At 37.2% G+C, this 14,724-nt stretch overlaps 1 protein-coding gene across 1 annotated transcript in view; it reads right to left on the reverse strand.

Annotated features, from left to right (window-relative positions):
* Positions 1 to 749: 749 nt before the first annotated feature.
* PGM2 (phosphoglucomutase 2) overlaps positions 750 to 14,724 on the reverse strand; it is a 38,406-nt gene continuing 24,431 nt past the window's right edge. The window contains exons 12-14 of the mRNA XM_072737893.1: positions 13,892 to 14,081; positions 7,206 to 7,339; positions 750 to 1,721 (exon numbers count right to left, since the gene is read on the reverse strand). Coding sequence (XP_072593994.1) covers positions 1,619 to 1,721; positions 7,206 to 7,339; positions 13,892 to 14,081 — 427 coding nt within the window. The 3' untranslated portion in view covers positions 750 to 1,618. The remainder of the gene's footprint in view (positions 1,722 to 7,205; positions 7,340 to 13,891; positions 14,082 to 14,724) is intronic.

Genomic DNA, 14,724 nt, shown 5'->3' on the forward strand with positions numbered 1-14,724 from the left:
TGTACTTTTGTTGGTGCTGTGCTCTACGCCTGGAATCCCTCCTTCTTCATCTTCAGCTGCTACTCACTCCCAAAGGCAAGGCAGCAGTCATTCATCTCTCTTCTGTGAGTCTTCCTCTGGGCAGAATGGATCCCTCTCTCATACTTCTGAACCCTCAGTGCTTTGCAAATAACTCCATTAGACAATCTGTAAGCATTACAGTTACTCACTAGCCCTCCAGTTAGACTGTAAGCATCATCACAGCAGGGTGGGTCTCCACCGTCGCATATCTAGTAACAAACTGGGATATAGTTTATATGCTCCAAAATCTGCTGAGAGGATACAGATCTGACATTTCTTATTTCAAGAGTTTGAGACTAGAAAACATCATAAAACAAAAATATATACACAGCTTCTCTCATGAAGCAGCTGACAAAATATATCGAATATTGTAGATTTAAGGGTTCTGAAAGGGCACAAACTATGTATCACTAAGATATAAAAACCTCTTTCCCTTTTACTTTAAAAAAGTGCCAATCAGATTGTAATTTTTCATTGTTCTGAAACTGTTGGCAACCATTTAGGTTAATAATAGTAATAATGGGCAATCATTTACTTTAAAAATAGAAAAACCAGAAAAGGACATAAAGTATATAAAGAACAGCATGGTCCTGAGTCATGGGTACTCAAAGGGAGTCATTTTAGATGGTTTTAAAGGCCACTGATTATGAGGAGGGTAGGAGGCACAGGTCAAATACAAAACTGGAAAGTGAAATCTAATGGTTTTAGATTTTAATCACATATGAACAAGGCAAAAAAAACCCCAAATCAGCTAAATAGTTAATACTTAATAGTCCTTGCTGCCTCAGTACCAAAAATTACATGAACTTGTACCAAAGCAAACAAGTGTACAATAAAATACTTTGTAGTTTCAAGTAAACAATTTTTAAAATTCAAGATTTAGAGATAAAATGAATGTTAATGTACTGCACAAAGATGGTCAGGCTGTTTTTTCCTAGCACATATATGATGCATAATGATATATTATTAGAACTAAAAAGTTTTAGGTCAAAAGAAATATATCTTTTTAAAGTATCTTTTGCTCCATTTTAGAGGTTCTTGTAAATTCCTCCACTTTAGTCTCCCTAAACATGAATATGACATTTGTTTGTTTATATAATTTTATCTTATAAGCAGCTGACAGAAAAGTAAATATACACATATCTAAAAAGTGGCTATCCCATAATATGACAGCCCATAATTTAGTAATTGTATAGGCTTTCTGGTAGTTTCAATTATTCATAAAAATATTATGGAGGATTTATTATGAATAAATCATATTCATGATTTATTCTGATTAAAGCATACTAATTACAATATATTTTTGAGTTAGCTATTTTAAAAATCTTTATTTTTTAATTCAGATAATGCCCAGGCTCAACCGTGTAAAAGGAAATGTTGGTTAGGTTTGTCCATCTTTTCTTTATTCACCTTAAAGGTCAACAATAGAATGAGGAATGTAGGTCTATTAAAAATTTATAAATACTTGTAGCGATTGTTCAAGTCACTTGGTCCTCAAACACATTGCTGAATGAATGAAGTTCAGCTTAACTGTAATTATGCCCAAGGCTAGAATATTTTACTCAGCCTTCGGTTGCAGGTTGTACTTTTGTGGCTGGAAAAAATGTTCTTCAATAGCACTGACTAGTTCATTTAGTTCTTTCTTCAGCTGCTCAGGATCACTGGAAAATAAGGAGGAAAATCCCAGATCAGTGGATTATTCCAAAGCAGATTTTAAGTTCTCCCCACATTGGTCAAATAACATTGAAACGTACCCTTAAGAGGAGGGCTAAGTCAGACAGATCAGAACCCCAGTGAGGGAAGCATGGGAATGCATCTGCTGACTTGGATGTAAAGACCCCAAGAGACAATATCCATTATTTCCCTGAAAAGATCTCCCAAGGTTTCTACTATCAACAAAATCATCTCTGTGCATTTCTTCTAAGAATTTTTAAGAAACACTTTTTGCTCTAGCTTCCCTAAAAGATCTGCCATGTTGGTACCTAACAGTGCAAAGAAAATTTTCAAGACTTCAGTTGTCATGGTCATCTAATCCTGCTAAGCTTTTACAAATGGCATCTGATAGGAACGTTTCAGTCCCCTGTTTGCCTCCAAATGACAGGAAGCTAACTATCAGCAGCCCGGTCTGCAAGGCCTTCCAGAAAGTACAGAGAATGGGAGCCTCCTAGTGGGCCTGCTAATCACACACCAGCAACTCAGATCCCCCTACCCCCACCCCAGCTTTCATCTTTTTTAGTCTACCTCCAGAATAAAAGGGTCACAACTAAAGTATAAACAAAAATCTAGGGAACTAGTTCCCTCCCCCTCTAAGGAAATCAAGTTTTCAAGCATAGGGAAAACACGCATTTACACTCAAACAACTGGAAGGGAGGTAATGATAAAAGGAGCTACTCATGTTTGCATCAGGTTCCTGGTGTTTCGAATACTTGAAACCAAAAAGCTGAATTTAAAAAACTGAATCCTTCATTTCAAACTTTCCTTTCTTCATCTTTGACTGTCTTCAATACATGCAACTTTATTTTAATGGAAATGGAAATTCTTGTAACTAGTTAAGATCATTTTTACATTGTAATAGTTCCCCTAACAACTATACAATCCATTTTATTGCAGACATTAATTCTGGCTCTCCTACAAGCTGTATGCCCTCAGGCAAGTGGTTGAGCCTCTCCAAGGCCCAGATTTCTCATTTGAAAAATTGGGATAAACGACTTTATTTTCTCAGGAGAGTTGTTGTGTAGATTGAGATAAATTATATAAAGCAATTAGCACAGAACCTGGCCCCGAAACCTCAATAAATGTAGCTTCATTAAAATTATTTTTATCCCCATTGGTGACATATAAAGTAATTACGCTTCATAAATATATATGAATCACATAGGTCATTATTTCCTTTTCCATAAATGTGTTTTGAAGACAACATTTCTCAGGAAGGCACATAATTAATAATTACTGTTTTTTTTCTAACAATATAGCTAAAATTAAACTCACCAGTGAATATACAAATATAAATATATAAATATATATCTCCTATTGGTTTTTTCTGTTAGAACCTTGCCTGATATAATTGGTATCTAAATCCTGAGATAGTGATAGAGTATTCTTGTTCTTGGGAATTGTGTATTGATGTCTGCAACTTATTTTCAGATGACTCAGGAAAAATAAAAACAAACCTACATATACAATATATGGTAAGCGACAGCAAATATTGCAAAATGTTATCAATTGTTCAGTCTAGGTTAAAGTAGGCTACTATGGCTGGCAGTCTGTTGAATGCCCATTTTTGTAAATAAAGATTTATTGAAACACAGATGTGTAAGATTTCTTTCTGCTTTTGAGCAACAGCAGAGGTGAGTAGTTGTGACCATATGGCTTACAAACTCTTAAAATATTTACTATCTGGCTCTTTACAAAAAAAGTTTGCCAACCCTTGGTCTAAGTGAGAGGTATGTGGGTATTCGTTGAAATTTTCCAAAATCAAAAGTTGGATATCTACCAAACAAAAAATATTTTTTAAAAGCAGGACATAAATTTGAAAAGCATTTTCTGGGCACCAGGGAGGCTCAGTGGTTGAGTGTCCGTCTTCTGCTCAGGTCTTGGATCTAGTCCTGCTTTGGGCTCCCCGCAGGGAGCCTGCTTATCCCTCTGCCTATGTCTCTGCCTCTCTGTGTCTCTCATGAATAAATAAATAAAATCTTTTAAAAAAAGTATTTTCTGTTCTAAAGGATGAGTAGGTCATGGAATTCTATGAATAATGATGATATAAAACACAGTAATAGTATTAAAGTGATCAGAAAATAAAGAAACTTATCCATGGCTTTATTGCTGTTTTACATTAGGTAGGCTGGTGACCTGCTTGAGTCCTGACAGCATTTCATCATGGACTGACCTAGTGCCCAAGTCCCAATTCATAAACTGGAGTAGCGTTTCAATGAATAATAAAAGGATGATTTTTCAAAATATTTCTAGGAATTTGTAAGCTAATATTTGTTTTTTTTTTTTAAATTTATTTATTTATGATAGTCACACACACAGAGAGAGAGAGGCAGAGACATAGGCAGAAGGAGAAGCAGGCTCCATGCACCGGGAGCCCGACGTGGGATTCGACCCTGGGTCTCCAGGATCGTGCCCTGGGCCAAAGGCAGGCGCTAAACCGCTGCACCACCCAGGGATCCCTGTAAGCTAATATTTGAATTTAAGGGCACCAATAATCCATGCGAAAAGTGTAAAACACTAGATCCTCAAACATTAAAGAGTATTGTTATTATAAAGTCTGAATGTATTTTCACAGAGTAATGACAAGGAAGGGACAAATCAGAGAGGGGGGGTCTTTAAGTTGGATTATTGTCCCTTTGTTTTCAAAAGAAAGAGGCCTAGAAATATGAAAATATTAAATGAGAATGAGAGTTACAAAGACATGTCTATGGAAAACCCCATTCTCAAGAGTAGCAACAGCTTACTATGTAACACACAGGGAAACACTGATACTTGCACAATATTACAATAAAATCTTGGTAATCCAGAATGCTTAGAAAATGAGGTGCTTTATGTGTTTGCTCGAGTTGCTTACTAGCTGAGTTTTTGCTCCTGCAACACCAAAAGGTTTTGCACGGGAATCTGCAGCAAAATATAGGACACAATCTATGACTTCTTAAATATATTTGACTGCTGTGGAATTGCAAAGCCATAATCATGACTTTGGTGGACTGGGGCTCTTATTCAGAAAATGCAAGGCCCACGTGGATGTGGAATGCTTATCTCCCCTATGATAAAACAGTGAACATTATGAGTTCCTGTATCTCTGTTTCATAGCTCTGTTTTGTTTTAGTATTTTTTACCTTGCTAACAGCAGTCATTTCTTCCTGCCCAAGGAAAGCATACGCTAACAATTCTGTCCTCGCCTCTCTTATTCGCTACATGTAATCTGCTACTGGCTGGCCAATTGAAGATACTCAGAAAATTTCCTCTGCTTTTATTTCCACAGGGTGCAAATTTAGTTCCCCAGACCAGAACAACTTTTCAAAGAGCAAAGCTTTGATTTGTAAATGTTCTAACAACTGCTTAGAGGTATCCTCTCCACTACAGTGTTGAGAGCTGGATATGTGGCTAGTGCGACCCAGGAACTGAATGGTTAACATCATTTAAGTTTAATTCATTGAAATTCAAATTAAAAAACTGATATTTAATTCAGTTATTGGAAAATTTATGTATGTTTGAACAATTTAGGTATCAAAATCTATTTTTTTCAACTGTAAAGTTTTTGAAATTGTAATATATTTGACCCTTCAATGGCATGAGGGTTAGGGAGTTAGCAACCCTCCCATACAGTCAAAAATCCATGTAATAATAACTCTTGATTTCCCAAAAAGTTAGCTATTAAAAGCCTTCTATTCGTATCATGCAGTGCATTCTTACGATAAAGAAAATGTTATTAAGAAAATAAGGAAGAGAAAATATATTTATAGTATTATACTGTATTTATCAAAAAGAAAATTCATATATAGGTGGACCTGCACAGTTCAAGTTCATGTTGTTCAAGGGTCAAGTGTATGGAACAAGTACTCCTAAAAAATCTAACATTTTAATCGAGATATGTGGTAAGTATAAAATCCTAAATGGATTTTTGAAGATAGTGTGAAAACAATAAATTAGCTCAATAATTTTTATATAAATTATATATGGTATAACAATATTCTCACATATTAAAACAAGTAGAATAAATCACTAAATTAATTTTGCCTGTTTCTTCACTATTGAAAAATGTATCTAGTAGAAATTTCAAATTGCATTATGAGGCTCACATTTTCTCTTTTTTTATAGTGTCCATTAATTCCCCCCCCCCCCTTTTTTAAAGATTTTATGTATTTGAGAGAGAGTGCATGCATGTGTGTATGTGTTTGTGTGTGTGTGTGTGTGTGTGTTGGGGGGAAGGAGCAGAGGTGGAGCAAGAGGGACAAACAGACTCTGCACTGAGCAAGGAGTCAGACTATGAGATCTTGAGATCATGACCTGAGTTGAAAACTGAGTCAGAAGTTCATTCAACTGAGCCACCCAGGCACCCCTCTTTTTTAAAAAAAAAAATTATTTAAGTGATCTCTACACCCAATGTGGGGCTCAAACTCATGACCTTGAGATCAAGAGTCACATGCTCTTCTAACTGAGCCAGCCAGGCACCCCTCACATTTTATTTATTTTATTTTATTTTATTTTATTTTATTTTATTTTATTTTATTCTATTTATTTTTTAAAAAGATTTTATTTATTCATTCATTCACAGAGAAAGAGAGAGAGAGACAGAGGCAGAGACACAGGCAGAGGGAGAAGCAGGCTTCACGCAGGAAGCCCGACATGGGACTCGATCCCGGGTCTCCAGGATCATGACCTCAACCGAAGGTGGCGCTAAACCACTGAGCCACCCGGGCTGCCCCCACGTTTTATTTTTATTGGACAGTACTGACTTAATTGACCTTTAAAAACATTTTTTTTTCTGATTTTTTTTTTTTACTCTGAATAGAGCAGTGCTAGTTACTGAGGGCTCAAGGGGTGTGCATCATCACATTTACGCATTTTAACTACATGTACCGTGGTTGTTAAAGTTTAAGGTGTTTTGGTACTACAAAGTGAACTCAAGCCCTTAATTAACCAAGGTCACAAAAATGTGACTCTAAATCTATCAAACCATCAGCTCTTTGTTGGCAAGGCCTCTTTCTGCTATGGTACTTTATCGAGAATTTCCAGAACTGAGCACAGACCTATGCACAGTAGGTGCTCAAAGATATTTGTTCAGTGCAGGTGCAATGGATTTTAATTTATTATATCAGAGACAGGAAGGAAAAGAAGAAAACTCATTCATACTAGTCTCAAATAAAATTACTAGAAAAAGGAAACTGTATTACTATTACTGAAACTCAGAATGAAATTTTTCCCTACAAAGAAAGGCAGGACAGAAATAAGTAAGTAGGAAATCAGCTCTCCTGTGCCTGGATGCTTTACTCAGCTGTTAACATCATAATATTGTTGCAGGTTCTGAAACAACATTCCTAATTAAAGTACATACAGGAAAGATAAAGTGTTTTACTTAGCATTTGCAAAGAACCAATTAGAAGCTTTAGGGAATAACAATCACAGGTGCTGCCACCATTTCATACCTATTTCCAGGGGGTGCACACAGTTCTGAATAGTACTTGATTTTGGGCTCAGTCCCACTGGTCCGCATGGTCGCCACACCCCCATTAGCAAAGGTAAAGGTGATCATTTGGCTGCTTTTGCTAGTAGGGAGAATCTAGGAATTAATTTACACGTTATAAATTTAAATTGTAACATAAACTGTTCTGGCTTAAAAGTTTTCCCCTGTATATGCAAGAAAATAAATGTCCAACAAATATACTGGGTTAAAAAAAAAAGGATATTTGGAGGATATAAAGGCAATACAGAAAAATGTCTACATTTTAAAAAGTTATCATGCCTATTTTAAAGAAATATTTTATTTATTTATTTATTTATTTATTTATTTATTTATTTATTTATGAGAGAGAGAGAGAGAGAGAGAGAGAGAACACAAGGAGAACGGACAGAGGAAAACGAAAGAGAAACCTAAACTGACTCCTCACTGAGAGCAAAGCCTGAGGCAGGGCCCAATCCCACAACCCTGAGATCATGACCCAAGCCCAAAGCAAGAGTTGTCTTAACAGTCTTAACAGACTCTGCCACCCAGGCACCCCTATAATGACTATTCTTAAGAGAAATAAAATACATACGTGAGCATAATAAAACTACTGGGAGTACACCAAAATAAGAGGCTTTTGCACAGCAAAGGAAACCATCAACAAACAAAAGGCAACCTATTTGCAAATAATATACCTGATAAGGGGTTAATATCCAACATATATAAAGAACTTAGACAACTCAACACCAAAAAACTAAACTAATTAAAAATGGGCAGAGGACCCAAATTGACATTTTTTTCCAAAGAAGACATAAAGATGGTTAACAGACACATGAAAAATGCTCAATATCACTCATTACCCAGAAAATGCAAATTCAAAACTACAATGAGGTGGCACCTTACACCTGTCAGAATGGCTACATTAAAAATGACAAGAAATAACAAGTGTTGTCAAAGATGTGGAGAAAAAGGAACACTTGTGAATTCTTGGTGGGAATGTACAATGGTGCAGCCACTATGGAAAACAATATGGAGGTTCCTCAAAAAATTAAAAATAGAACTACCATATGATCCAGTGATTCTTCCACTACTGGGTATTTACCCAAAGAAAATGAAAGCACTAAAAAAAAAAAAAAAAAAAAAAAAAAAAAAAAATGAAAGCACTAATTAAAAAGATATATGTACCCCTATGGTTATTCATAATAGCCAAGATATGGAAGCAGCCCAAGTGTCCACTGAAAGATGAATGGGTAAAGAAGGTGTGATATATACATATATAGCTAGATCAATCTATCATCTATCTATCTATCTATCTATCTATCTATCTATCTATCTATCTATTTATCTATCATGGGATATTACCCAGTAATTGAAAAGAATGAGATTTTGGGGTGCCTGGCTGGCTCAGTAAAGCATGTGACTCTTGATCTCAGGGTCATGAGTTTGAACCCCATGTTGGGCATAGAGATTACTTAGAGGAAAAAAAAAGGAAATCTTAGCATTTGCAACAACACAGATGGACAACACAGAAGGTATAAAGTTTTTTGTTTTTCGTTTTTTTGTTTTTTTTGAGAGTATAATGTTAAGTGAATAAAGACAGATCAAAGAAGTCAAACTTTCATTCTTTGAAGATGACATGATATACTATGTGGAAAACCCAAAATTGCTAGAATTCATACAGGAATTCAGCAAAGTGGCAGGATATAAAATCAATGCACAGAAATCAGTAGCATTTCTATACACTAACAATGAGACAGAAGAAAGAAATTAAAGAGTTGATCCCATTTACAACTGGACTAAAACCCGTAAGATACCTAGGAATCAACCTAACCCAAGAGGTGAATGATCTGTACTCAGAAAACTACAGAATACTCATGAAAGAAATTGAGGAAGACACAAAGAAATGGAAAAATGTTTCATGCTTATGGATTAGAAGAATAAATCTTGTTACAATGTTTATGCTACCCAGAGCAATCAACACATTCAATGCAATTCCTATCAAAATACCATGAACTTTTTTCACAGGGCTGAAACAAATAATCCAAAATTTATATGGAACCAGAAAGATTCCATGTAGCCAAAAGAATGTTAAAAAAGAAAACCAAAGCATCACACTCCCAGACTTTAATCTCTATTACAAAGCTGTAGTCATCAAGATGGCATGGTACTGTCACAAACACAGACACACAAATCAATGGAACAGAAGAGAGAACCCAGAAATGGACCCTCAACTCTATGGTCAACTAATATTCGACAAAGCAGGAAAGAATATCCAATGGAAAAAAAGACAGTCTCTTCAACAAATTGAAGAAAATTGTCCAGCCACATGAAGAAGAATGAAATTCGACTATTTCCTTATACCATACACAAAAATAGACTCAAAACGGATGAAACACCTAAATGTAAGACAGGAATCCATCAAAATCCGAGAGGATAACACAGGCAGCAACCTCTGTAACCTCAATTGCAACAATTTCTTGCTTGACACATCTCCAAAGGCTAGGGAAACAAAGGCAAAAATGAACTATTGGGACTTCGTCAAGATAAAAAGCTTTTGCACAGCAAAGAAAACAGTCAACAAAACCAAAAGACAACAGACAGAATTCACAAATGTCTTATCAGATAAAGGGCTAGTATCCAAAAATCTATAAAGAACCTATCAAACTCAACACCTAAAGAATAAATAATCCAGTCAAGAAATGGGCAGAAGACATGAACAGACATTTCTCCAAAGAAGACAAAACAAATGGCCAACAGACACATGAAAAAATGCCCAACCTCACTCAGCATCAGGGAAATACAAATCAAAACCACAATGAGATACCAGCTCACACCAGTCAGAGTGGCTAAAGTTAGTAAGTCAGGAAATGACAGATGTTGGTGAGGATGTGGAGAAAGGGGAACCCTTTTACATTGTTCCTGGGAATGCAAGCTGGTGCAGCCACTCTGGAAAACAGTATGGAGGTTCCCCAAAGAGTTGAAAATAGAGCTACCCTTCGACCCAGCAACTGCACTACTTACTAGGTATCTATCCCAAAGATACAAATGTAGTGATCTGAAGAGGCACCTGCACCCCAATGTTTATAGCAGCCATGTCCACAATAGCCAAACTGTGGAAAGAGTAGAGATGTCCCTTGACAGATGAATGGAGACATGGAGACACACACACACACACTGGAATACTACTCAGCCATCAAAAACCTGAAGCCTTGCCATTTGTAATGATCTGGATGGAACTAGAGGGTATTATGCTTAGCAAAATAAGTCAATCAGAGAAAGACAATTATCATATGATCTTACTCATATGTAGAATTTAAGAAACAAAACAGAGGATCATAGGGAAGAGAGGGAAAAATAAGACGACGCAATCAGAGAGGGAGACAAACCATTAGAGACTCTTAATCATAGGAAACAAACTGAGGGACATTGAAAGAAAGGTGAGTAGGGGGACGGGGTAACTGGTGATAGACATGAAGGAGGACACGTGATGTAATGAGCACTGGGCATTATATAAGATTGATGAATCACTGACCTCTACCTCTGAAACCAATAACACATTATATGTTACTTCATTGAATTTAAATTTAAAAAAATACAGAGAAATACAAATCTCATATAATTTCACTCATATGTGGAATTAAAGGGACAAATGAAATGAGTAACAGCAACAAAAAGAGACAAACAACAGAAAATACAGACTCTTCATATAGAAAACGAACTGGTAGTTGCCAGAGGGGAGATGGGTAGGGGAATGGACGAAATAGGTAAAAGGGGTCAAGTATACAGTTATCATGATGACAGCCAAGTACATACAGAACTGTTGAATCATTATATTATTTTTTAAAAAGTACTATATACATGAAACAAGAATAGGATGTTATTTTTATTTAAAAAAAATTTTTAAAGTAGGTTCCATGTCTAACATGGGACTTGAACTCACAACCCCGACCGAGATCAATAGTCACATGCTCTACCAACCAAGCCAGCCTGGTGCCCCAGGTGTTATTTCTAATAAAGTGGAGAATATGAGCTCAAATAGTGAATAAAAGCACTGAAAATTAATGTTGATGTAATTTCCCAAAGTGTTGGACAAGAAGATACAGACGGACATTAGGGAAGAAGAAACAAGGAAAGTAGAGCGTCAGTCCTGGAGAGCCAGCATCTAACCAAGAACTCAGCCAGAAAGAGAGAACAGAAAACACAGAGGAAGAGAATATTAGGAAAATAACCATCCAGCCCCCTTCTCTGAAAGAAAATTAAGAAGATTTCTCAGAACTGAAAGAAATGACTCCAAAAACCAACGACCCACCAGCTGTCCAGAATGGCTGAAAAAGCAGATCACTGAAATTTTAGAGGAAAAGTTTAGCAAAAAATTCCTGAAATCTTTTCATAGAGGAAAAAACAAGCTGCATGGAAAGGACTGAATAAATACGGCATCAACATCCCTTTAGGTGGCACACAGTAGGCCTCGGCTATTTCCTGACCGAATGAAAGATCAGACCCTCACCAGCAATACTGGCAATTCCGTCACAGTGGAGCACTGCTTTCAAAACTGTGAGTCAATGAAGTGTGAGGGTAGAATTAAGACATTTGCAGACTTCAATGTCTCCAAAAATTGACTCCTATTCACTTGTTTTTAGGAAGCTACTAGAAGAGGTGATTTAGGGGGACGCCTGGGTGGCTCAGCGGTTGAGCATCTGGCTTTGGCCCAGGGTGTGATCCTGGAGACTCGGGATCGAGTCCCACAATGGGCTCCCTGCATGGAGCCTGCTTCTCCCTCTGCCTGTGTCTCTGCCTCTCTCTCTGTGTCTCTCATGAATAAAAAAATAAAATCTTAAAAAAAAAAAAAAAAAAGAAGAGGTGATTTAGGAAAATAAGTACAGCAAGAGGACGTCATGGGGTCCAGAAGCAAAGGACCCCACCCCACAAGTGGTGAAGGGCATTCCCAGGATGACATGTGTTTACCCAACACAGAGAGGAGCTGGCTCTGTCTGGATGGAAGGACTGGGAGGGAGCTGGGTGGAAATAAAACAGAACTGATAAAATTGCATCGGACCATAAAAAGCCTACTGAGAGACATCTGAAGGATGTGGGAAGACTGGGGATTGTTATATAAAAATCCAAGAAAATGAAAGAACAGAACTATTAATTTTAGAAGAAATAATTCTACAATTTTGGGGAACCTAACCAAAGTAGACTACTTAGCTAAGTAGTCATAATAATACAAGCACAGAATCTGAATTCACCAAGTGTTGTGGCCTGTTTGTGAAGATAGGGGAGAAGGGGAAGAGTGAATATAAGAAATGTCAGATTTTATTTTTTAAAGATTTTATTTATTTATTCATGAGAGACACAGAGAAAGAGAGGCAGAAACACAGGCAGAGGGAGAAGCAGGCTCCACGCTGGGAGCCTGATATGGGACTCGATCCCTGGACTCCAGGATCATGCCCTGGGCTGAAGGCAGACCCTCAACTGCTGAGTGCCACCCAGGCATCCCAGAAATGTCAGATTTAAATCCTTATCTCCATAATGGAAAAAGAATAAAGTCCAACACTGAGAAGCCCAAGCATCACCATATGAGCATACGATTTGAAATCTGGTGGTAAAATGCCAGGCGAGACAACTGAGAGGGAAGGTGGCTGTCCCGGCAAGGCAAAGAGATGGTGGGGGTTGGCCAGGCCATGTTTCACCGTGACTCTTCCAAAAATATTTCTCTTTAAAAATATATTGTGTGCAGATGGAAATTTATTTATTATTATTATTTTTAAAGATTTTATTTATTCATTCATAGAGACACACACACACACAGAGAGAGAGAGAGGCAGAGACACAGGCAGAGGGAGAAGCAGGCTCCATGCAGGGAGCCGGACGTGGGACTCGATCCTGGGTCTCCAGGATCACGCCCTGGGCTGCAGGTGGCGCTAAACCGCTGCACCACCAGGGCTGCCCTGCAGATGGAAATTTAAAAAAATAAAAAGGAACTATCAAAGATGTCTAATATCTAATAAGGATATTCTTACTCTCCTTCCCCAAACCCCTGCCATTACTTAGCAATACCCTTCTGTCATATTTGAATGTTCTTTTGACTCCAGTGGAGGATCCACAGAATGTGAAGAATGCAAACTCATACTTTATAGCTAACAGCTCCTGGACATTTAGAGAATAGGGTAAAACGACCTAGGAAGCACGCAGTGGCTCTCCAAGTGTATAGCAGTAACATCAGCAGGGAACTTGCTGGAAATGCAAGTTCTTGGCCCTTACCCCAGATCTACTCATTTGGAAACACTATAGTGGGCTGCCATATTCGGTGTTTTGAGCAGGTGTGGAGACCGAGGAAAATCTGGATCTGAAGGCAAGAAGACCCAGATTTTACCACAACCGTCACCAACTAGCTGTTGGTCCTGCACTTCCAAGCAGGCAGGTCCTGCACTTCCGAGCACTGATTGCCTACGCGTTAGATGGTGGCATTGGTTTAGATGGCGAGTGACAATCCTTTTGGTTCTAGTGCATGATTTTTAACCTTCTGTATATTCCGATAGTTTATTTATAATACCCGAATGCCTAAAATCAGCTTCAATTAATCCCATAATTAAATGAGTTAAGCTATTCGAAGTATAATGGAAGGTAAATACAGAAGAGTTTTAATCAATAAAAGATGTTATTACTTACAGCTTTTTTATCAGGTTGGCTATCATCGTAACCAGTTGTAAGGTCTCTAATGCCAGAAATTTCAAATCTGCCACAAGTTTTTGGATAATTATTCTTCCCATCGTAGTTTCTAAGGTTTTCAAACAATTTTTTAATGGTGCCTTGATCATGGCAGATAAAATAGGAAGCTTTGGTAATATGGTAGCCATATCTATCAAAAGAAATAAAATAATAAAGTAATATACAACATGGTGACTGCTATATTTGAAAGTTGCTAAGACCACAGATCATAAAAGCTATCATCACAAGAATAAATATTTGTGATTATATGTGGTGTGGATGTTAACTTGACTTACTATGGTGATCACTCTGTAATATATATAAATATCAAATCATTATGTTATTATACCTGACATTAATGTCAATTACATCTCAATAAAAAAAGTACAAATATGCAAAATGAGGAACAAATAATCTCACGTGGTGTATACAGAACATATATCAATCAGTATATTTTAAGCTAAATGAAACGAATAACAATGACTAGCTTCAAAGGAATAATTTAGCATAAAAAAGAGGTATAACTATTGACCCCAGGTATTGCCAAACTGCTGCCTGGCCTTTGGCCTATCTTGGGAGGTGAAAGTTTCATTTCATCGCAGCCACACCACACCCATTCCTGTATGTATTGCCATCAGCTGCTTTTGCACTACAAAGGCGGACTTGACTAGTGGCTCTAAACACGTAATAGATGTTTCACGAAAACCTTTGCCCTTTCTGACATCAGGGAATCACCCTCTTCAATTAGCTATTTCTGCAACTGATGTTCTCATTTGTTAAGGATTAACACAGTC

The sequence above is a fragment of the Vulpes vulpes genome, chromosome 14, assembly GCF_048418805.1.
Source record: "Vulpes vulpes isolate BD-2025 chromosome 14, VulVul3, whole genome shotgun sequence".
Taxonomy (NCBI): domain Eukaryota; kingdom Metazoa; phylum Chordata; class Mammalia; order Carnivora; family Canidae; genus Vulpes; species Vulpes vulpes.